The sequence below is a fragment of the Dermacentor andersoni genome, chromosome 11, assembly GCF_023375885.2.
Source record: "Dermacentor andersoni chromosome 11, qqDerAnde1_hic_scaffold, whole genome shotgun sequence".
NCBI lineage: Eukaryota > Metazoa > Arthropoda > Arachnida > Ixodida > Ixodidae > Dermacentor > Dermacentor andersoni.
Window position 1 is genome coordinate 79,346,647 of NC_092824.1, and position 23,599 is coordinate 79,370,245.

The 23,599-nt window shown below is 47.9% G+C and overlaps 1 protein-coding gene across 3 annotated transcripts in view; it reads left to right on the forward strand.

Moving 5' to 3' along the window:
- Window positions 1-23,599, forward strand: part of LOC126518063 (uncharacterized) — a 159,508-nt gene that overhangs the window by 127,103 nt on the left and 8,806 nt on the right. For 2 of the 3 annotated variants that reach the window (XM_072285564.1, XM_072285565.1), the window contains exon 3: window positions 20,032-20,251. In XM_072285564.1, the coding sequence (XP_072141665.1) occupies window positions 20,032-20,251 (220 nt within the window). Of the gene's footprint in view, window positions 1-16,565; window positions 17,396-20,031; window positions 20,252-23,599 lie in introns of those variants that run through there. The other variant, XM_050167922.3, reaches the window with a different exon arrangement.

Below are 23,599 nucleotides of genomic sequence, written 5' to 3' on the forward strand. Positions count from 1 at the left end.
GTCTCAGATGTCGTGCGTCATTGCCGTACGTTTGAGACGTTGAAAACACGTCGCATTGTGCCAAAGTTTGGACGCCTGGCGAATGTGACAACCATTGCCAGCGTCGATGAGAGCCCGTCTGCCGATCTTTCGTCTACTATACGGCAGATCGTGCGTGAAGAACTGCTGCGGCACCAGGAACTTGCGCGCGACGTCATACGACAACCTGACGCTTATTACCCGCAACACATGGCGCCTGCCGCACCCTGCGCTTCCTGGCAACCGGCGGTATGTGTCACAGACGTCAACCACAGAGGTGCTCCATGGCCACGTGAGGACACATTTACGCCCGAACACCGACCAGCAGAACACCCTCGCCCCAGCAGGTTTGCACGCAGACCGACCGTTCCTCCTGTGCAGCAGGCTCAGCCGCTCCGCTCTGCTACACGACCCCCCACGGCTGAGCGCTTCGAAGGGCAGTTCATCGATCGTCGTTTACCTGTGTGCTATAGCTGTGGCGACTTGGGTCACATTGCCAGGTACTGCAATCGCCGCCAACCACCGAGGTTCGACCGATCGACGATGTCTAGGCGGTACCGCGCTCCTCTGGGCGAAACATATTCGCCCTCGCACACATATTTAAGAAGCTTGCCTCACCAGCACCCGGAGCCGCTACGGAACCGTTCTCCAGCATCCGATCGCAGCTTGACACCACCACCCGCTCCTCGTGTAAGCCGGTCGCCCTCTCCGCGGCGTCGATACCCGTCGCCACCTCCGGAAAACTAGCCAGCGCGGCCGTTGGAGGTGAGGTCGCTGGACAATCTTCGATATCGACAGAGATACCTCCAACCATTTGTATGTTTAAGAATAAGGTGTTTGTACTAATTGACGGGGTTTCATCCATGGCCTTAGTGGACACGGGAGCAACCGTTTCAGTGATGAGTCTTGCGTTTAAAAGCCTCCTAGGACGAAAGGTGATGTTTCGCTGGGACCGTGCCGATACGTTTCGCGGAGTGAGTGGGGAGTTGTTGTATCCTGTGGGCGTGTGTAATGTAGACGTTACCTTGGGTGGTCAAATATTTAACGCGGAGTTCGCTGTTCTACCTCATTCTACGCATGACGTAATCCTGGGTCTTGATTTTTTGAAACTGTGTGGTGCCACCGTCGACTGCAAAACGGGTGAAATCAGTGTAGGTACGAGCTTTGCTGCGGCGTTTATGGAAGCCCCACCGTATCGTGAAAGTGTGCTTTGTGTATCCCGGGATACAGTTGTGCCTCCGTTATCCGCAACGTGTGTTTCAGTCGCCTGTTTTCCCACCACCGACGGAACGTTTGACGCTACCGTGGAGCCCGTTCACCTGAGTTGCATCAAGAGGAATGTACTGATACCGTATTGCACGCTGTCAGTTGTTCAGGGACGCACCAACTTATGGGCCGTAAACTGTTCGAGTGAACCTGCAATACTACCACAGGGTCTGAAACTTGCCGCCTACCATGAAGATCACGTGCTATCGCTCGCCATTCTTACAGAGGCCCTTGATTCTGCGGATGAGCGCCATTTCGCTAATGTCTGCCCTGCGGCGCACTCCTCATTTCTGACTATGGTAAACAAGTCGCTCAGCACTAAGCAGCGTCACGAAGTGGCGAATATTCTGCTAAAACATGCCCGACTGTTTGACTTCTTCCAGCAAGAGGGACCACCATTGTTTCCTCCTTCTCGTATACACCATCGCATCGATACGGGATCTGCCCAACCGCTGCGACAGAAACCATACAGAGTCTCACCGTCGGAACGCAAGGCGATCAATGACCAAGTCCACGAAATGCTAAATAAGAATGTGATCCAAGAATCCTGTAGTCCGTGGGCAGCGCCAGTGATCTTGGTTAGAAAGAAAGACGGTACATGGCGATTTTGTGTTGACTACCGCCGCCTCAACACCATCACTAAAAAGGACGTATATCCTCTTCCGCGTATTGATGATGCTATCGACTGCCTCTCATCAGCGTCTTACTTTTTGTCTGTTGACTTGAGGTCGGGGTACTGGCAGATTCCTATGCACGAGGCAGACAAGGAGAAAACGGCATTTGTAACACCAGATGGACTTTTTGAATTTAATGTGATGCCGTTCGGGCTCTGTAATGCGCCTGCAACTTTCGAGCGCTTCATGGACAACATCCTGCGTGGTTTGAAGTGGGAAGTATGCATGTGCTATCTAGATGATGTAGTGATTTTCGGGCGCACGTTCAGTGAGCACAACGCACGTCTCGATCTTGTGCTAGACTGCTTGGACAAAGCGGGTTTGGTGCTCAACTCGAAGAAGTGTCATTTTGGAGAGCGCCAAACACTCGTTCTGGGACACCTAGTGGATAAGGACGGTATACGGCCTGATCCAGCGAAGACTGCTACGGTGGAAGCCTTCAAGCAACCTCGCCATGTAAAAGAGCTACGCAGTTTCCTAGGGCTTTGCTCGTACTTCCGCCGGTTTATTCGTGGATTTGCCAACATCGCGTATCCGCTGACATGCCTCCTCCAGAAGGGCGTTCCCTTTGAATGGACTCCTGAATGTGAAGCTAGTTTTCGTGAGCTGAAGTCTCGTCTGACGTCTCATCCCATTCTCCGACACTTCGACCATGCGGCTCCCACAGAAGTTCATACGGACGCTAGCGGTATTGGCATCGGCGCCGTCCTTATTCAACGCGTCGACACCAAAGAACACGTCGTCGCCTATGCGAGTCGTTCTTTAAGTAAGTCCGAGCGTAACTACACCGTTACAGAGCAAGAATGTCTTGCAGTTATTTTCGCAGTACAGCGCTTCCGGTCGTACCTGTACGGGCGCCCCTTCACTGTGGTGACAGACCATCATTCTCTCTGCTGGCTGGTTAATCTCCGTGATCCGTCGGGCCGGCTTGCGCGTTGGACACTCCGTTTACAGGAATATAACTTTACCGTTTCTTATAAAAGCGGCCGCCGACACGCCGACGCTGACTGCCTCTCGCGCATGCCGCTTCCAACGACGGACTGCGACGCGGACAACTTCGACTGCTATATCGCATCACTGGAGCCGGGATTTCCTGATATAAATACCTTCAAGGTCGAGCAACAAAAAGACAGAACTTTAGAACCACTGCTCAATACTGCAAGGCGATCAGCACCATCCACTCGTTTCTGTGTTCGTGATGGGGTTCTTTACAAAAAGAACTATTCTACTACAGGCCCACGATATCTTCTGGTGGTCCCGGAGAGTCTCCGTGTCTCCGTCTTGCGCGCCATGCATGACGATCCAACATCTGGACATTTGGGTTCTGCGCGAACTCTCTACCGCCTCCAAGAAAGGTTCTACTGGCCTAAAATGCGCCAGACGACCGCCCAGTATGTGTCCAGCTGCAGCGAGTGTCAACGTTATAAGCGTCCGACGAGTGCTCCTCCTGGTCAACTCCATCCAGTGCCACCCCCCAGCTCTCCCTTTGAGCAAGTTGGCATCGACCTCCTCGGTCCTTTCCCGCGTTCATCCGATGGGAATCGCTGGATTATCGTGTGTGCCGATCACTTGACACGCTACTGTGAGACAGCTGCAATACCATCGGCTACTGCAACCGAAGTGTGTATTTTTCTGCTGCGTTTTGTCATTCTCCGACATGGACCTCCCAGAGTCATCATCAGCGATCGTGGGCGGCAGTTCACTGCAGACGTGGTCGAAGAGATGCTTCGTCTATGTGCTTCAAGGTTTCGACATTCCACCCCGTATCATCCCCAAACAAATGGCCTTACGGAACGCACGAACAGAACTCTTACTAACATGCTGTCCATGTATGTCGAGTCAGATCATAAGAACTGGGACAGCGTGCTACCTTTCATTACGTACGCATTTAACACCTCAAGGCATGAAGTTACGGGCTACAGTCCCTTCTTTCTTCTCTACGCTCGTCCGCCTCGTTATACACTAGACACTATCTTCCCGTTTTCCAGCCACGATAATCTTTGTATATCAGAGACAGTCTGTCTTGCTGAAGAAGCCCGACGACTTGCTTCGTTACGCACTCTTGTTTCACAAGACCGCTCGAAGGCACGCTGCGACCGCCGACGCCGACACGTGATATATGACCCTGGTGATTTAGTGTTGCTCTGGAAACCAACCAGGAAACGTGGACTATGTGAAAAACTGCTGGCCCACTATGTTGGACCCTATGTTATTACGGAGCGCATCAGCGAATTAACCTACCGCATAGCACGTCTCACATCAAATGGCCGACGGTCAGCAAAGACTGAACTTTCGCATGTCGCCCGTTTAAAACCCTTTATTTCTCGACAGCCTGTTTGACTTGCCCGGCGGGCTTCGTCTGCGCGGAGGGAAATGTGACGCTCTTAGGTGCATAGTGGGTTCACGAATGTGACGCGCTTAGGTGCATAGTGGGTTCACGCCTCAACAAACACTATGCGGGGGCACCGAAGGGTGGTGAACGAGGACGACGACGTGTGGCTGGCTCGCTGAATCTCGACAGGCGCTCAGTTGACCAAGGCCATCGCTTCTAACTCTACCCGGCTTCAAAGTAACGCCTTTTGTGGGCGTAACAATATAATTTACGCCAGTAAAAATGAAAAAAAAAGGGTAAAAGGTTCTATAACTCACGCCCTTAGGGTGTGATTTACATAACCGACAACCGAAAGGAGTGAGATATAGATGCATTTACACAATTTTTCACTTTTAAGGGTGTAAATTATATTACAGGGCACTTTGCGTGTATTCGCGGGCTTCTTTCACGCTCGCAAAAAAAAAAAAAAAAAAAAAAAACTATTCTGTAGCGCGTATTCAGCAACAGAGAGCTGTGTCGGGAGTTTTTCGTGTCGCTCTACAATTTCATCATTCGCACTTTTAATGTAATTATACTATTTTAGAAGTCCATTAATTAAGGCTAATTATTTTGGTTACCTTGGTTCTGTCCGGCTGAGAGGCATATGAATATTTTTAAATCTTGATGCATGATAGTTGGGGGCACCCTGTATACCGCAGTTTCTTTCACCCGACGGCCGAAGCACTGACAGTGGAAGCAAGGCGCGTGTTTTTTTTTTTTTTTTATCTACTCAGCCTCAACCACCCTCTCCCGCCCACGCGCTCACTCGGCCCGCGGAGCCCCTGATCTACGGGCGACCCACGTGACCGACGAAGCCGCGAAGTACATGCAGCCTCCAGGAGTGGTTATTCTGTGCGTTGTCAAATCCCGGCATATTGTCAGATCTGGTAATGGCCAAGTCTTGAGCCAATCAGAGATGCCGTACAGCAGCCATCCTTGTGCCTGCGCTGGGCCAATCGGAGCTCACAAAAAGGCGAGTTCGACGATGCGACGGTGTTTGTCAGTGTTCAGACTGGCGCCGCAGGGTACAACCAGTTTTTATTTGCACCATTTCGGGGATCGGCCTATAGTCGGTAACTACCTAAGCTCCTCCCACATAACCAACAAGCTCCTCCCATGAAAGCGCAGCGCACCTGCTCTTCCCCTCTGAAAGAGAGGCGTACCAGCTGTTGTTTACTGACAGTTTATTGATTGTGTTCTGTTAATGCAAATGCTAAGCCAACTGGAACATATTAGTTATTTCGAGCTAATATGTTGGCTATTGCTGAGCACTGATATCGAGACCACTGATGAAATTTGCCCTATACGCTCAGGTTTCATCCAGAAACAGGTCGACAGAAAGACCGATCTGGACGAGGAAAGCGTTTTGTTTTGAACACACGAAACCGTCTGACGCCCAGCAAATAAGCGCACCCAATTGAGTGGCGCAAGCGGAACTGGCAAAGCTAGTGTCAAGTAGGCAGCGTTTGTTCGTTTGTTTGTTTATTTGATCTGTTTGTCTGAAGTACGACGTATTGCACTCGCGATACGTAATATTGTGCTCGATCTTCATACCCCGGTCATACGCTAGCCTACGTCTGAAGAAATTTTCTTGCGATATACGCTAATTATGCTCGAGTTTCACAGCGTATTGATGTAACCCTGTAACTCTTAAGGTGTCACCGACTATAGTTTACTTCTACTACACTGTCACCGGAGTCGGCCCGCTTTTCTCGGCACGAAACCGACCCAGCATTCATGCGAAACCCAAGGGGAGGAACGCAGTGTAGGCATCGCTTTGATAAAGGATGAAGCGCATGCAGGCGGATACTCGTTCCCGCGAGTATATGAGCGACGAGGCTATGTGCTGGGCGAGTTGGTACAGGATTCAGTAAGACGAAAACCAGTGAAAGAAACTCGCGCACCAGAAACGAGTACGCGGGACGACTGCTAATCGTTCGTCTCGTATCCTAGCATTCTGATACTTTCCCACATTCGTTAATCGTTGCAGTCCATGACGCTATTAGGTGCGTTGTTTGAGGCTTAATTGCGCTGATAAGAAAGCCGGTCGCCGACACATCTGTAGCGTTTGCGCTGAAACCTGAATATACTGGGTGTCCCACATAATTTGAGCCAAGAATTTGAAAATGAAAGGCGCTTCGGAAGCGAATTGAACCGAACGCATACTATTCGCAACAGCCTTCAGTAACTCATACAATTTTCTTGTTTTCCCCATATCTTACTAATTAAGTTTAAGTACGTAACTTTTTGATTATTGGCTGAGGACCCCAAGTATGATAAGCAGATTTGTAGAGCACCTTCAGAAACCACCGATCGGGTTGTTTCCTGTACAGTACGTCTCACGTAGTCCTTTTTTCCGGACTGAAAAGAAGGCCGCGAAATATGAAAAAGGCCACGTGTCGGAGTGTTTGCGCTGGGGTATTGTGCTGCTCTCAAGCGCGCGTTCGGTGAACAAGGTCGGCTGCATCGTGATTGGCGACGAGGAAGCGGCAGGGCGTTCTTTATCTCATCGGCAGCGCTCTGTCAGCAGCCTGCATTTTCGCGGTCATTCTACGGGAATCGACCTGGTTCACCGAACGCACGCCTGAGAGCAGCACAGTACCACTGCGCAAGTGCTCCGTCACGTGGCTTTTTTCATATTTCGCCGGCTTTCTTTGCAACTCAAAAAAAAGGACTACGTGAGACGTATCGTAAAGGAAACAACTCGATCGGTGGTTTCTGAAGGTGCTCTACGAACGTGCGTATCATACATGGGGTCCTCGGCCAATAATTAAAAAGTTGGGTAATTAAACTTAATAAGTGAGTTAAGAGGAAAACAAAAAATTATCTGAGTTCCTATAGGCTGTTGCAAATAGTATGCGTTCGGTACAATTCGCTTCCGGCGCGCTTCTTATTTTTAAATTCTTAATTCAAGTTATGTGGGACACCCTGCATTTGTTGCGGCTTGAGGTGGCGTTTGCGTCCAGAACCCAACAAACTAATGGACGAGTACGTCCGGTAGTAGGAATGAACGAAAGAGGCTTTATTTTACATTAGTTACACTGTCTCTAGATACCGAAGCCCACTCCATCCAAGAGCATATTAAACGTCTGAGTTCACACCAGGACACGTCCGCCCCCACTGCACCAAAGGTCCCCGCTTTTAATTACCGTCGTCTTCCCTAGGAATCTAGACTAGGGAGTCTGATGACTGTATCAATCGTCAATCGCCAATCACAATCGTCGAATGGTTCGATATGTCCCGCCCATGATATCGCACCATTCCCCCGAACTCCGCCTCCGATGTTGTACCTTCGCCCCAGCATATTTAGCAAGTGCGTAGCAGTCTAGAAATCCGAGGTCGAAGCCTTTCCCGCGGTAGAATTCGATGTTGGCGATTTTGATCATTAGTTCAGGCTGTCAAGTGCCGGTAGAGGGGTATTTTGTTTACCCGTCAACGGGCGGCGTCAAAGCTGCGTTGACTTCTGGAAAGGAGCTGATGAATTAGGGGGGAGGGAGGGGTTAATTGCCTCGTGGTAAAGGTTAAAGACGGGGTAAGGACGTAACAATATGGTCATCAAAGACATCATCGCTTTTCAAGTCAGTTCCTAAGGACCGCTGATGTGTTATACGAACGAGAAAAAAAATATTTTGTTTAAATGTCACGATTAAATGCTAGAAACAGCACCTCCGCGTACGCGGCCAAAGTAGCCTGTCTCCTCGTATTTGATTTTGCAAAAACTGCCTTTCTTTCATACGCACGGCGATGAAGATGCGACATCGAGAGGCAGCATGACGTGTTGTTTCTGCATCCCCGATTTGCATCTAAACGCGTGGTGTTCGAAACGCGCTCCATTAGCACTTTCCGTCGCCTGTCATGACACAGCGACCTAGATCAAATAAGCGTACCTTTTTCTGAAAGCCGACGACGAGAATAGGAATAGACCACTTTCAGAAAGTTTCACATGCATCTGTGCTCACATCCGGGGTGAATATGTCACGTCCGCTCGCGAGCTAATTTTGAGAAAGATTGCTGACGATGGCGCAACATACACGGGAACGCAAACTGCGCTATATACGGACGAGACACCGAATTAGCAGACATACAAGGGGGCTCACGAGGATATGTAAGCAAACGTGTCGGCATCACGACCATTCCGTCGTCTACTTGGTGAGAAACAACCACTCTCTGTCCTTCACACTTCTCACTCACGCCGAAAGTATCGGCCAATCAGCTGATTTTCGTTTGGCAAACCTATTACCGATACCAACGACCCCGGAAAGTGTCTGAAGTGGCCGAGAAGCTGTCGTTTTAACAGCCAAGATGGGAAACAACGGTGACGTCGAAGCACTTATTTAGGCTGCCTACCTGCGCGCCGGTGAAGCGACACGATCTCCGGGCACTTCTTCAATGCTGAGGACGCGGGGCAGTCGGCGTCTCTTGCCGTCCATGTCCTTGACGTGCGCCCGAGAGGCGGAGGTGGCCCGGCGGCGAATAGCTTTCCACAGCCTGCTGCCGTGGCGGGCGGGTGGGAGGTTGTCGCTCCCGTACGGACGCCCATCGTGACCGTGGTCCGTTACTCCGAAGGAAACCACTTCGGCGGCCGATTCCGCGTCCGACTCGGATTGTTTCCCTTCGGCCGGCGTCTCCGGGACGGCGCGCATGGGCTGCGAGCGAGTTTGCAGGCGAGTTTCAGAAGCGCATTCTTAATGCGGCCGTGGAAAAAGCTATCAATTTTGGTAAAAAATGTGCGGGAACTTTGCTTTTTAAACAATAAAGGCTCATGCGTGCTGTAATATAGTAGTTGCATGGTAATGGAACATCCTTAACGGAACCTCCTTGGAAATTCCTTACTGACCGAAGGCTGGCCCGCCATCCGGAACGCTTGACAGTAAAAAAAGAACATGTCACGTACGTCGGGTTGATATATATATATATATATATATATATATATATATATATATATATATATATATATATATATATATATATATATATATATATATATATATATATATATATATATATATATGTATATATATTGCCACAGTCGACCGATTTCCAGCCGTAGCAATGTGCCGCTTCGGTAGTGCAATTTTTTGCAGACGCGCTGAAATCGCTGTAGTGCGGTAGCTCCCCTGTACATTTCAAGTTCAAGTTTTATTTATTCATCAAAGATGTCAGATTTACAAAGAATTGTATACAAAATTAGCACTACACAGGGAGTCCCAAAGTTAAAAACTGTCAGGGGGACTCCCATACATGAAAAAAATGTAAAAACAAACGATACAGATCAAGCATTGGTTACGGTGACTTTACAGACAATTTGATAAAATAAGGAACAGTGCGAAAAAAACAAGAAGATATAAAGCTGTTTAGTAAGACAAAAATCGCGAAGAAAACTTCTGTAGTGAACAAGCAATGCAAATTTACAATACAATAAAAATAGGACTAATATAAAATGTAGTATAATAGCTCAGTCAATTATGATTACAATCACAAAAGTCAGTTGTTAGGATGAAGAGAGTTGCTTGCTGCATAAAATATTTAACTTGATTCTTGAATATATGCTCTGTGGGGGATGATTTAACGGCATGTGGAATAAATTCCACAGTTTTCTTTCCGAAAATGTGGTAGTGGACTTACCGTAGCTTGTGCGTACTTTAGGTAAAAGACGATTATCGAGTTCAGAGGACCTAGTAGTGTTAGTATTTACAAAATTTTCAATAACAAAGTCATTACGTGCGCAATATTACGAAATAATTATAGATCACAATTGTTAAATTTAACTGAAAGAGCTGATGAAGAGGATGAATGATTAAACTGCAATGAGAGGAAGGATACCATCAAAAAAAAAAGAAATATAAGAAAAAACGAGAAATATCGTGCCAGCGTTCTTTTGGTCTTTTTTTTTTTATCTAAAGTGTTCCCTTTTCCAGCATTAGGCTTCCTCATAAGGCGTTATATAGCAGTAATATTCTCTATTCTACATGTTGTTCTGCACGCTTCTTTGTCTGTTGTTAGCTGTGTAGGCTGTGGCGTCAGCCCGGGTCACCTTGATATTTATGTAGCCGCTCTGGGAACCGCGGTCACCGAACGGCGACGCGGGTTCCAAATGCAGGACGGGTTCGTGGGCGTCCACGGGCGGCAGGATGGCGACCACCTGCCTGGGTGAGAACACCACCACCAGCGAGCAGACCACGGACAGACACAGCATCACCAGCACCAGCAGGCACATCAGCTCGCAGGAGAAGCGCTCGTGACGCGTGCCCTTCTTTTCGCTCCGGAGTGCATCGCCGTTCTGATAGCCAGCTCCCTAGAAAGAACGTTCACTGATCGCCGTACTGATATCCAGCTCCCTAGAAAGAACGTTCACTGATCGCCGTACTGATATCCAGCTCCCTAGAAAGAACGTTCACTGATCGCCATACTGATATCCAGCTCCCTAAAAAGAACGTTCACTGATCGCCGTACTAATATCCAGCTCCCTAGAAAGAACGTTCACTGATCGCCATACTGATATCCAGCTACCTAAAAAGAACGTTCACTGATCGCCGTACTGATATCCAGTTCCCTAGAAAGAACGTTCAGTGCGGCTTATTAATTAATTTATTTATTTATTTGTTTTCCATATTTGCTTTTTGCTTTGTTTGTTAGAGATAGAAGATAGAATTTATCGACAGGAAGGACACAGTGGTCGACCTGAGCTTGTGCGCCCTTGTCTGCTACTCTGCACTGGGGAAGAGGGAAGGGGAGTGAAAGTACTGGGATGAAGTGGTGATGATAAGAGAAGTGGTGAGTGCTTATGCATATGAGGCAGTTGCCCTGCTAGAGCCGCTCGCGTAGCTTGGTGTCCTGCAGAAACTTCAACGGCGCTTTAGTTGGCCGCATTTAAGTTGCAATGTCAGGCCATGGGCCGAGGATAGCGGCCTCCGACAGTGGTTGCATGCCAACGCTGGCTAGGGAGATTTCCAACGTCCTTCGCTCTAGCATATATGCTGGGCAATCGCACAGTGTGTGTTCCAGCGTTTCAGGCGTCTGGCAGTGTTCACAATCAGGCCTGTTAGTTTGTTTGATTGTTTGTTTGTATTACCCAAGACAATTAAAGTTTATTTTCACTAGTCAGATGTATAATGCAGACACTTGCATGCGCATTTGAATATTTAAAAAAGAAGTACAGTCTGATTCAACGCAATGTTGCGACTTAAATGACACGAAGCTTGTTTGAGTTGGCGAGGAAGGATCAGTAGCGGCTGACACGGGCTCAGCACAGTGACGTGTAGCTGTCAGCTGTCTGTGTCACGGGGACAAATGCGATGAATGATGCTTGTCGATGGAAATGTGTTAGCGGGGGCGCATACGGACAAAGAAGAGTGGCACATGTGCAAACGCATTTAAGGCTTGGAATCCCGTGCGTCGCAGTAGCACATTAATTTCGGGGGACACTGGACAAGAATGGACGTGTATGCCAAGGGGCACTTAACAAGTTGCACATCTCGAGCGCCGAGGTTGTCTGTTCAAGTAACGTACCCAGCGGGAGCCTACCCAGTGAACCAAGTTGTTTACCAGGACATACGGCAACCAGCAGAGAGTTAGCGCAGCACGAACAAGGCGACAAGAACAAACGAAAGTCGAACACCAGTCCGATACCACGTGGCGCCACTTGTAGATTCACAATTATATCAGCCGAAAAAACGACTGTTGCCAGACCCCTGGGGAGAGGCGTAGTAAGGGTCGCTTAAACAACAAGGAAAAGAAAGATGCGCGGTTTCAGCAAAGGCAACGTTACTGAATATATCCGCTTCAGGCACTGTGTGCAAAACTGCATACACCAAGAGAGTGTAGTAAAAGAAAAAGCAATGATAAACACAGTGACATTAAAAACGTGTCGCGTACATCTTAAATATTTCCATTTGCACCTGTGTTGCAAGCTTGAACGGTGCGTGTAAAGTGTTCGAGTAAAAGGTCCCGTAAGATGCGAGGTTGGGTGTTGGTTGTTGGTCGTCGTATTTCGTCATGCAGCTGGTTCAATTCTTTCAATCTTTTTCGCATCAGGCAATGTTGTTCAAGGTGACAGAGGGGGGGCTTTTGACCTATGCTAAATAGCTTTTTCTTTCTTTCTTTTTTTTTGTACCGCAAGGTGGGCAATACAGTATATTATGATTAAATAGGTGCGTGCAGTCCATCTTCTGGAAGAGTGCTTTGTGGAACATATTGTCCTTGACTGACCCTTAAGAGGCCTTGAGCTGCAGTGGTCGTATCCCCGCCCCTCTATATACTTTGTCTCTTGTGGCCTTTGTTGTTGGACTTTGTTGCGCCCAGGGCAGATAAATGGCTTTGGGTGCAGTCGCACCAGAGTAAATAGTTGAGTTCCTCATATCTTGTCTTCCTGTAGAGAGTTCTAGCGTAGTCTAAATTCTGTAAACCTTGCAGAAGTCACCAAATAATTCGAAATTCTTATTCTATTCCGCTGCCGTACGCACGTCATTACACGAAGATGAGGAAAGCAGTAAGGGGACATTCAATTTTAAATTGCCAGGACGATTAGTGGCTGAATGGGATAATAAAGGGTGTTAACAGAGGTGTCGCTTCCCCCAATTTGGGAAACCACGGGACGGGCGCACAAGCTAGTTAATCGAGCCGCGCTCACCAGATTGATTGTAGACAGAGAAAGATGCATAGCTGAGTCTGGCACGTTAAACATTTGACACCCTCTTCTATCCACGACAAGCTGCACCCCACCGTTCTTCTTCTTCACTTACCTACATGTGGCTCGCGTACATGGTAAGGAATCCATTGCATATATATATATATATATATATATATATATATATATATATATATAATACTATCCCCACAAAGACGCATCGTTTTTGATACGCTGAGGTCGACAACGGGGGAGGAAATAACTTTATTGAGTCCTGAGGAACCTCTCCCCACCTACTCTTGGTTTAGTAGTCCGCAGGGGTCGCGGGCCGCACCCACGTTGGGACGGGAAGCCCGTTCGACAACGGAAAATTCTGATTTAGGCGCCGTAAATTCATTGCAAACCTACAGCAGCATTTCATATGCGTTTGAGCTGAGTTTCAGTTGTGGATTGTTCAGCAAAATTAAAATAATTGCTATAATAATTTTATTAAAATTAAAACACTTCATTTTCTTTCCAGTACTTGTGCACTCTCCATGGCCACAAGTAAATATGTACAACTTATATTAATTTTCTTTTATGTGGAACAGTGTTCAGGCGTTCCAGGGATATATTTATTACTTTTATTACTTTTTTTATTTAAACTTCTTGACGAGATCTTCATAGAAAAAAAAAAGGAAACCTAAGAAAGACGTTAGGCTAGCGAACCAACTGACCACAACAAAGTTTATGTAGTGGAGTGCATCTGAACCATGCTTTCTTGGTTCGGAAGAACAAGAACAAGAAGAAGAAAAAAAGGATAATGTTTGAAAGAACTTGACCGGATCTTTCCAAGAAAATAAGAAGGACGTTATGCCAGCACACGAATCGACAAGAACGAAGATTTCATAACTGAGTGGATCACAGCTACGTAAATGTACAGAACGGACCACCAATACACGATACAACTAATTTATATTCATAAAAGGGTGAAAAAGCGCTAGTCCCGGGTATGAAGCCCGCCTTGGGACGAATTTCCTCTTAGCTACGGAGAGAGACCCGTATGGGGTTTCCTGCGTAGCGTCTTGCTACTGTTGCTACTGTCGGATGTATGGCATATATAATTTCTGTTTCACGAATAATCCTCGAGCTTGCAGATTTCCGCGAAATAAGGTCACCGTCTTGTAGTCGAAACTAACGGATCTTCGACGTGCTATATGAACTTCACGGGCAACGAACTTGCCTGCTGTGATGTTAATTCCAGAATTTATTTGCTGAGGCCTTCATGTCAAAATTTAGCTGCGATTTGACACAAAATATCGATTTGATTTTCGTTTAACAATGGGACGCAAAAATGCTGTTACCGTTAGAAGCCAATTTATACTTGCTGCTTGGAGCAGGTTCTCGAAGTGTGCTTGCAAGCTTCTTAAAAAAAATTGAGTGGCTACATGTCCAGGAAGAATAATCAAGAATGTGTTTTGACACACAACTTGGAAACGCAGGTGGACATGTAAATTTTGTAAACCATCGCAGACAAAGTGTTTAAAGCGGCGAGGATGAGTTTGCAAAAGTACAAATTCTGTGAAAGAGTAAGGGCGTTTTTGTAACTTTTACGTTCGTCCTAATAACAAAATAGCCCCATTTATATTTAAACATGCAGGAGCACAAACACGTGCGCGTCCGTTTTGGTGGCCGAATTCGCTCGCTAGCGCAGTTTACGGTAGAGCAATGCCTCCTGCGAAATTTGTTTATACTTGAATGATTGGACAGTTCGGAAGTGCTCTCGTTTTTCGATGAGACATTTAACGATAGACATAAAAGAATATAACCAGCCCGTCACTAGAATATTCTATTTTGTTCAACGTGCAAGCCATCGCACGCCTAATGAGATAATATTTAAGTTTCAATTGTATTTAAATACGAGGCGCACAAACTCATGCTTCCTCTTTCAAGGTGGTTTGCGGTGTTTGACAACAGTAGGTAGAAAAACAAAAGTGAAAACTATCTACCTTCAACTAAGTTAGAACCCTGGCCGGACGTTAACGTGTATAATTAGCGTGTATGGTGATTCATCCCCAGAAACGGGTGTCGGCATTTCGTTTTCATCGCCTTGTGTGCAGTCGCTACAAACCGTTATCGGAGCTTTGACACTTGCTGTGTACAGTGCCATTGCACATGAACGGGCTCCACTTTTACCTATACCCAGCCTGCACGTTCACAAAGCACTCACTCCCTGAATAATACAGAGCAGTTCATGCACTGCATCGTTGTCACTGACCACCTTAGAAAACACCGGCCTCTTTAGCAGTCAAATTTATTTACAATCCATCCAAATGTTTAACTACACAGCACTAGTGATAACCATGTAACCACACAGCTCGCACCTTATAATGCATTCAAGAACAGCTCAGCTTGCTTTTACAAACCACAGAAGTGCTGCTTTACTTTTTCATGAAAGCCATTTCGGCGAGTTCCAAGGTGCCGCTTCGTCTTGTCCCATCATTCCCTCATCGCCAAAGCACTGGCGTTCATTTTATGAGAAAAACAGCAGATAAACAGTCGTCCAAAGCCTTTCAGCATCAACACGATTCCATCTTGTTCACCTCCTGCCGCTCTGGCATCCTTCCTCCGAAGCAGGTTCTATAGACACAAAGAAAGAAATGTGTACGCCCAGCAAAACTAAGAAAATGCGTAACCTGAGCTCAAACATGTGCAGCGAAGCAGCCGGCAACAATAAAACAGCGCAAGATTGCTCACTGCACTCGAAAACTCACAGCCTACCAGTCACGCTCATAAACATTTGCTTGAACAAGCTGGCACATACAAAAGAAAGGCCCCCTTCTGATGGTCCCGGCAGCACATCCTATCCAGCCCGAATACACAAACAATATCTTACATCGGTAAAAAAAAAAGATAAAAAGTGCGTAGACACACAAATACTGTGACGTACGAACCACCACCGTGGCGACCTGCTCGCAGTCTCCGAAGAACCGCAGGAACGCAACCACGCACTCCGTCTCAGTAAAACTGTGCAGTGTTCGCCAAACCAGGCAGGTCGTGCCCGAGTATTAGAGAGTGAAATGGTGAGGCTTCTTTCGAATGGTTGGAACACACTGCTAGACCATTCATAATTAAAAAAAATACTGTATGCGTTCGCCAAATCAATCGTCACTCATATAATTTCTTCGAGTGAGTCGAGCTTCAGAAACAGTCATTGAGAAGCCGGAACACGAGCCATCTCTCACCAACGCTGCACGCTTTTATACTGATTGCAGGGTTCTGGGGGAGCGAGGCGGTGAGCTCCAACCCGGCCGTGAGTGACATAAACCGAAAGAACAAAGAGACAGAATGCTCGCACACGCAACCACGCACCTCCCCCTCGTCCCCCCCCCTCATCCATCCCCTTTAACGCACACCCTGTAACGCACGCACAAACACACAAACATCGGCAGGCACGCAAACAGCCTCCACTCGGGTCAGCCGGTGGAGGGAGCAGTGGGGGCTTTAAATAGCAGCGAGGCCTTGGCGACTCATCCGGAAGGGAGCCAGCGTTGCCAGAGGCGCAGCGCTGGCGCACGGCGGCCCCCGGTGGCGATTCCGAGAGAAGGGTTCGCGGGGGGGGGGGGGGGGGGGGGGGAGCCCGGGGTCTCCGATGTGGGCTACGTGCCACGCCAGGGCGGTCGTCCGACGAACCAGCCGTGGTTTGCCGAACTCGACACCCTCCGTGCGCCCACTGACCGGGCAGGCCGAAAGCGACGTGGAACCGTGACGGCTCGTTGAGTCCTCGTTTCCGGATCGCCCGAACGAACGATTCGTGGCAGTCGCCGTGCGCCTGTGACCCAGTGATCTTCGTGGGAAGAAGAAAAAAAAAAGCCATCGTCGTTTTCGGCTCGAGAGGGTTTCCACTTTTGGCGTCGCCGTCGCGCCGAAACGAGGGTGTGGTGCGCGAGGTTTTGGGAGTGATTTGGTGAGCGTTTTTCTAACCGTGCGCCTCGAGTTTGTTTTCAAGACCGCGTGTCCTTGAGGGCGGCAGGCTTCACTGGCGTGGGTGACGAGGCCCTCGCGTATTGTACGACGACACGCTGGATCCGCTCGTTGCGACGGGGCTGTGACTTACAAGACTCGAACCTTCGCACCTGGCGTCCGGATCGAACTTGCGGCCGTTCTGCCTGAAATACCACCGAAAGTTGGAGAACACCTGGCGGCCGTTTGCTAAGATGTTCGACGTACGGAAACACCGTGTAAACTGATATCTCGGAAACAGCTAGGTACAGTACGGCGGTTCGAGGCGATCGGTCTCGGGAATACGGCTTGCGTCGAGCGGGAACAGGGCCTCGCCCGCAGCTTGCAACCATGGCCAGTCCCAGCAAATCGCTCTCGGTGAATTTCTTCGCCTGCTGCGTCCTGGTGCTGTGCGCGCTGCTGGTCATTCTCCTCCCTATACTCGGCCAGCTATGGCAGGTAAATGTCACCAGTGCAGATGTGCGGAATCCACCCAGGTGGCCTGGCAATTGCGGATTTCTACTCAGTGACATGTCATGCGTTCGATTTCTTGTCGCGATGGTCTAACTATTATGAGAGAAAGGGGGCTTTGTTCCTAAAAAAGCTTGTGCTCTGAACCATGGCTGCACTGTACAGAACTCCGGGTCATCGAACTCAATAGTGCAGCACTTTTCTACAGCCAGTCTCAGAACCGCTGTGTTACTTTCCGATGTAAAGCTCAGGTCAAGTCACTGATCAAAATTTGTAGGTGAGCGTTTGCAGCACTTGCAGTTTTACTTGCGCTAAATGTTCTCTATTGTAGTTTTTTTTTTTTCATTTATGGCCACTCTGCGTAGACGGCCTGTTGGCGCAGAGTAGGCAAGACTGAAAAAGAGCACTTGTACAGCTCTGATTTCTGCAACAGCTGTGGAGATTTGCCCTGTTCGGTTTTATCCCAATGCGTCGTTCGTCGAGCAGTCTTAAGAGCTCGCGTATATTGTGATCTGCTCATGTTTTTTTTTAGGAATTTCTGGTATGAGCGTCATGTTGACACGCGGCGGCATACATATAAGTTCGACCTCTAATCTTTGTAGTCCGTACTAATGCTCTACGTGCCCCTTTGAGACAGCGTCATATACGAATGCATGGATGGCTTGCGCCTTCCGATTACCACTGGTATGCAAATTTAGAACGTTCTTTTAGTAGTTGCACATCATTTCTAACTGTGCAATTTTAACGTGCGCTTTTATAGAAGCAAGAGGATCGTTAAAGGGTTCCTATTCTCACTCGTCGAGGGCGGCACCTTTTATAGGACCAGAATGCAAAGACAAAAAATTTAGTAATGAAGGCGAACTAAGTTTTCAGTATCAATCAGGAGTCTTCCAATACCGCGTCTTTCTTAACCGAAGTGCCCCTTTTCAACTGAAAATGACGAATTGGAATTAATGCATGACATGGAGGTAACGTCCGCTGGCTACCTCAGTTTTCTAACAATTCTTCGCATCAATTGGTTGCACAATGAGACCATGTGATTTAGCTAACGCGTTCTAAATGGTCATCAACCCGCTGATGCATCCCTGCAGAAATCCTTCATTATCGCAAGCACACATGCTTACGTACGCATGTGGAAGCGTAGCAGCCTTGAAGTGACAGGACCAAGACATAAAATAACTAGAAGAAACTGGGACTAGAACTGTGCAAGCAGGGACACCTATGGTCATAAAAACGGGTCTGACATTGGAAGCCATGCCAGAAATACTGCTTTCATCATCATTGTATGCCTATTTGCGTCTAGTTCACAACAAAGGCCTCTTCCAGGGATCTGTAGTGACACCTGTCTTTCATCAGAGGGCACCATCCCAGGCCTGCAGATTTCCAAATTTGATAACCACACCTCATTCTCTACTATCCTCGACTGTGCTTCCTTTGCCTTGACACGCATTCTGGTAATCTGATAGACCATTGGTCATATACCCTACGCATTACTCGGCCTTCCCAAATCCATTTATTCCTCTTTATTTAAAGTAGAATAACGACTACTCACGTTTGCTCACTAATGAACACTGCTATCTTCCCGTCTCTTGTTTCTTCCATCGCTTGTTGCGTGGCCCTTACCTTCTTCACAAGTTTCTTTACCAACCCCCAAGTTTTGCACCCCCATGCGTACGTACCGCTGGAATGCAATGGTCTTATGCTTTTCTTTTGAAGAATAGCGGTAAGCTGTTGGTTGTGACTCGGTGGTATGCCTGCCCTATACTACGGCGTTCACTACTGTACAAAAAATAGCCGCCAGTGATCGGCCGCGACATGCTGAGTGCATCGCTTCTTGTAAAATCATTGGAACTAACTTTGCCAGTATTGGACAGGAAGCCAACTCGTAACGCCGATGGCCGAAGGCGGGGAACCCAGGAGATTTCTTCTTCTTTCCCAATGCTTATAAGGGCATTAAAAAAAACACAAACTAAAGCTGCGTTTTTAAATTACAGTTGTGCCATAGTCGAGCAGCCAGTTTTATCCTGAAAGGAGGTTAGGCAAACCAGAAAAAATGATGGGTGGTGTCGGGACCCTGTAGTTTCCGTGCAAGCTCGCTTGGATGTTAGGAAATTTCACAGCACTTGGTAGGGAGTACAGTAGCCTTTGCAAGGCTAAATTAACCTGTAGCTAGCACCATCCTCCTCATCCTTCCTTTAGAATGACGAGGAGGATACCTATATCTAGGCCGTATATCTATATGCTCGGCATATAGATATACCTAAATAGACGCGCGAACTTTAGCTCAAGGGACGCCGACGCCGGACGCAGACACCGCATTTATTGCGCCACGCTGCCCTTAACTGTGTAGCGTTAACATATGCGGAAATCCTTGACGTCACGTTGATGTGCCAGCCACTGACATTTGGGCGCAGAGTTTCGGCAACGGAGAGAAGGTAAGAGTCGTCAATTTCGTTCACAGCATTCAACCTCATTCCACCAAGGGTAAAACGAAAACGGGTTTTTAAATGTCATACCTAATCAGCCTAAGTTTATTTAGTGTAGCTTTCGTGCGTCCCTTTACCAAGCTAAACCAGAGTGGCGCCCTACAGTTAAAGATCGACCCGTGGCGTGGCGTGTTGCAGGTGGTTCCAGAGCTGCGAAGCGTGGAGGTGGCGTGCCGCTTCCAGGGCCTCTTCCTGGCCATGGCTGCGGTGTGCGGCCTGGCCGCCTACTGCCACCGCTCTTCCAGACTGCACGCGCTGGTTGGCTCTTGCGCCGTGCTAGCCGTGGTGGCCGCCTGCCTGACGGCCGTACTTTTCGCCTACAAGCTTCTACTGCTCCTGCAGCTCGTCGATGCGCCAGGTCAGATTCTCGTTCGTTTCAGCGCGGTCGCGACGACACGGACGTAGAGAGAGAGAGACAAAGAGAGAGAGAGATAGCAAAGAGAGGAAAGGCAGTGGGGTCAACCACACGAGCGTCTGGTTTGCTACCCTAAACTGGGGGATGGGAAAGGGGGAACAGAAAGAGGAAAGCGTTATCGCGGACACAACGACACGGACGTAGAAGGGAGGCGTGGTTATAGCAAACAGCGCTAACTTCCAACAGCATATTGATAACAAGTTTTTCACTAAAATAACTAGAAGGAGTGGTGGCGTTGCGATCGTTACGCCACCATAAGGAAGAGACACAAGTAGTTCTTTATGAAGAAGAGAACGGAAGAAGAGAAAGGCACTGTCTTCTGCATACAATGGGAAAGTTGATTAGCACTTGTATTTGTCCGATTTTCGTGTTTTGTTGTATTACCCGTCCTTGCTTTCCACGCTCTGCGCGTATATTATTGCCTAAACGTTGATGGAGTCCCGTTTCTTCCAGACGTATGCCGCAAGCAGACTGCGCGCATGCGTAGCCAATGAAAATTCTTGCATTCCTAATGTTATAATTTGTCGAAAATGATCAGTTTGCGAAGTTACAAAGCCACTTCGAGTCAGAAGCACGATGCTGGTTTGTCCTCCTTGGTTGCCGCTATCATATAGACATGCGCTGTGAGAGCCTAGTGCAGCACATCACTAGTGCCAACTTACATCCTCTTCGACAGCGTCACAGCGGCAGGCGCAAGGGACGCCTGAGGACTTCTTCTTCTAACCTGCCAGCCATCAGTGTTAGCACACGCTGAAGCTGGGCTCTGTTTCTATGAATTAAATACGATGTTTCGTGATGTGCGTCCGCTTGCCTTACCTTGCCCAGCCTACGTCTGTGGCTGTCGGATCTAGCAGTCATATTGCTAAAGTTCCCTGTAGCAGTTTTCGTAGGAACCTCTGTCTACAAAACAACCTGTTTAGTCGCGTTTATTGTCGTGCTTCTTCCTTTCTCCACAACACCGCAACTGATGCGTTCACTAATGTGCGAGATAGTGATCATTGCTTAATTTCTTGTATACTTCAGCAGCCACATCTCCCTCCCTTCTGCGACACTATTAACCGTTTTGCATAACTTCCCGTTCAGCAACACGGACGGGCATTTATCGCAGGACTAATCGCCGGGAGAAACAAGGATAGGCCTTTCACTGCTGGTGTTCTTACTCTCGTTATTTCGTGTTTTGCTGTGTGTGTGTGTGTGTGTGTGTGTGTGTGTGTGTGTGTGTGTGTGTGTGTGTGTGTGTGTGTGCGTGTGTGTGTGTGTGTGTGCGTGTGCGTGTGTGTGTGCGTGTGCGCGTGCGTGCGCGTGCGTGCGTGCGTGCGTGCGCGTGCGTGCGTGTGCGTGTGCGCGTGCGTGTGCGTGCGTGCGTGCGTGCGTGCGCGCGTGTGCGTGTGCGTGTGTGTGTGTGTGTGTGTGTGTTTTGCTTCCTTGCCATTTCAGAGCATGTTGGTTTGTTAGACTTGCCACGAAAAATTACGATTTGACCCGTTGTTGGGTCAAATCCGCGGCGGCCGCATTTCGGTAGAGGCGAACCGCAAACACGTCCCTGTACTGTGCGTTAGGTGAACGTTAAAGAACCACATGTGGTAAAACTTATCCCGAGACCCCTGCTACGGCGCGTCTCATACTCATATCGTGGATTTGACACGTTAAAGCGGATAATTAGAAGAATATGTTGCTATCGTTCCATCCAAATTATTTCTCCTTTTCTCGCTTCAGTCATTCAAACGTTTGTAAACTACGCCACTCTTGCTTTAGGTGTCAACAACTTGCTGTCAGCATTCGCTAAATAAAAAAAAAAATTACCCAATGGGCATGCGATATTTCAGTTGAGATTGCGACGACGAAAGTAGTCATTGCTGGTTGATTATGTAGTCGCAGAACATGCTCTTGACAAGGGCAATGCAATGTGAATGGAGAAATTAGATGTTTTATGAAGTCGTGAAAATTGCAGACAATAAATGAAGTAAAGGGAGGCTGGTTAGGCTGACCAAGTATCTCCGTGAATTGCGTTCACTGTGAGTGAACTATGATCATAGTGTAACCGACACCTCTGTAGCGATGACGCTCATCTGAAGTTGTGCTACATGCGTAATCTATATAATAACAGAAATATCACCAATCGTCTGAACGGCGCTAACGCAATTGTCTTTGAGGGATTCAATTTGCGGAAATGACCCGCCGTGGTTAGCTTAGTGGCTATGCTGTTGGGCTGCTAAGAACGAGGTCACGGGATCGAACTCCGGCCACGACGGCCGCATTTCGATGAGGGCGAAATGCGAAAACGCCCGTTATACTTAGATTTAGCTGCACATTAAAGAACCTCGGGTGGTTTCAGGTTATTCCAGAGTCCCACACTATGGCACGCCTCACAATCAGGTGCAGGTTTTGGCACGTAAAACCACATCATCTAATTTTCAATTTGCAGAAAGCATTCACAAGGAGAGAAAAAGTGCAAGAGGTGAAAGGCAGAGATGTTAACCAGATTGAGGGTTCGGTTGGCTACTCTACACAGGGTTGTGCGGTAAGACGAGAAAAGATTAGAAAATAAAAAAAAAACACATAAAAAATGAAGAACGAATTAGTTCGCACATTATAGTTTTTCGATCAATCACGTTGCTTTTAAAAAGCGCACTATATGAATTGAGAACACAGGAATCGTGAAGGTGATACCAGGTTCAGTATAGCCATCACCTAATTGGACGCTTTCAGCGTCAGCATTGCACGACCACTTTCTCACAAAGCCTTTTTAGTAAGCTGTGGTGCAACAATAAGCTGCAAAAGAAAATGTGAGCCATAGGAAAATGTTCGCGCATTGTTTTTGTTTTAGGACGGCCAGAAAAAAAAAATAAAAGAAAGAACGCTTCACAAGAATGCTTATGAGAATACGACGTACAGCTCTGAAAATTTTTCTAAAATGTCTGTTTGAGAATGACTTACCGTTTCTTGTGCGCTTAAGTTGGGGCATATGGGGACAATACCTGTGCAGCGCTTAGTCCAAACTGGGATTGTGGCCAGACGTAAACTCAGTTGTGATAAAGAATCTGCGCAGAGCTGTACAGGAATTGGTGGGGCTACTTTACCGGCGAGGCATGTTATGTATAGCTTCTGTAGCTGGAACGCCGAGGGGCGTTGATCGTTCGTCCAAACAAACCGCGCGGTCCGTGGCAAACACGTGTTCACGTTGTACCCCGGAAATGAAGCCGCATTCCTTCCTCGGTTTACTTCTCGGAACACGCGGTGCCAGAGAACGTGGAATGAATTTTATACACAGTTCCCTTGGCGAGCGGGCTG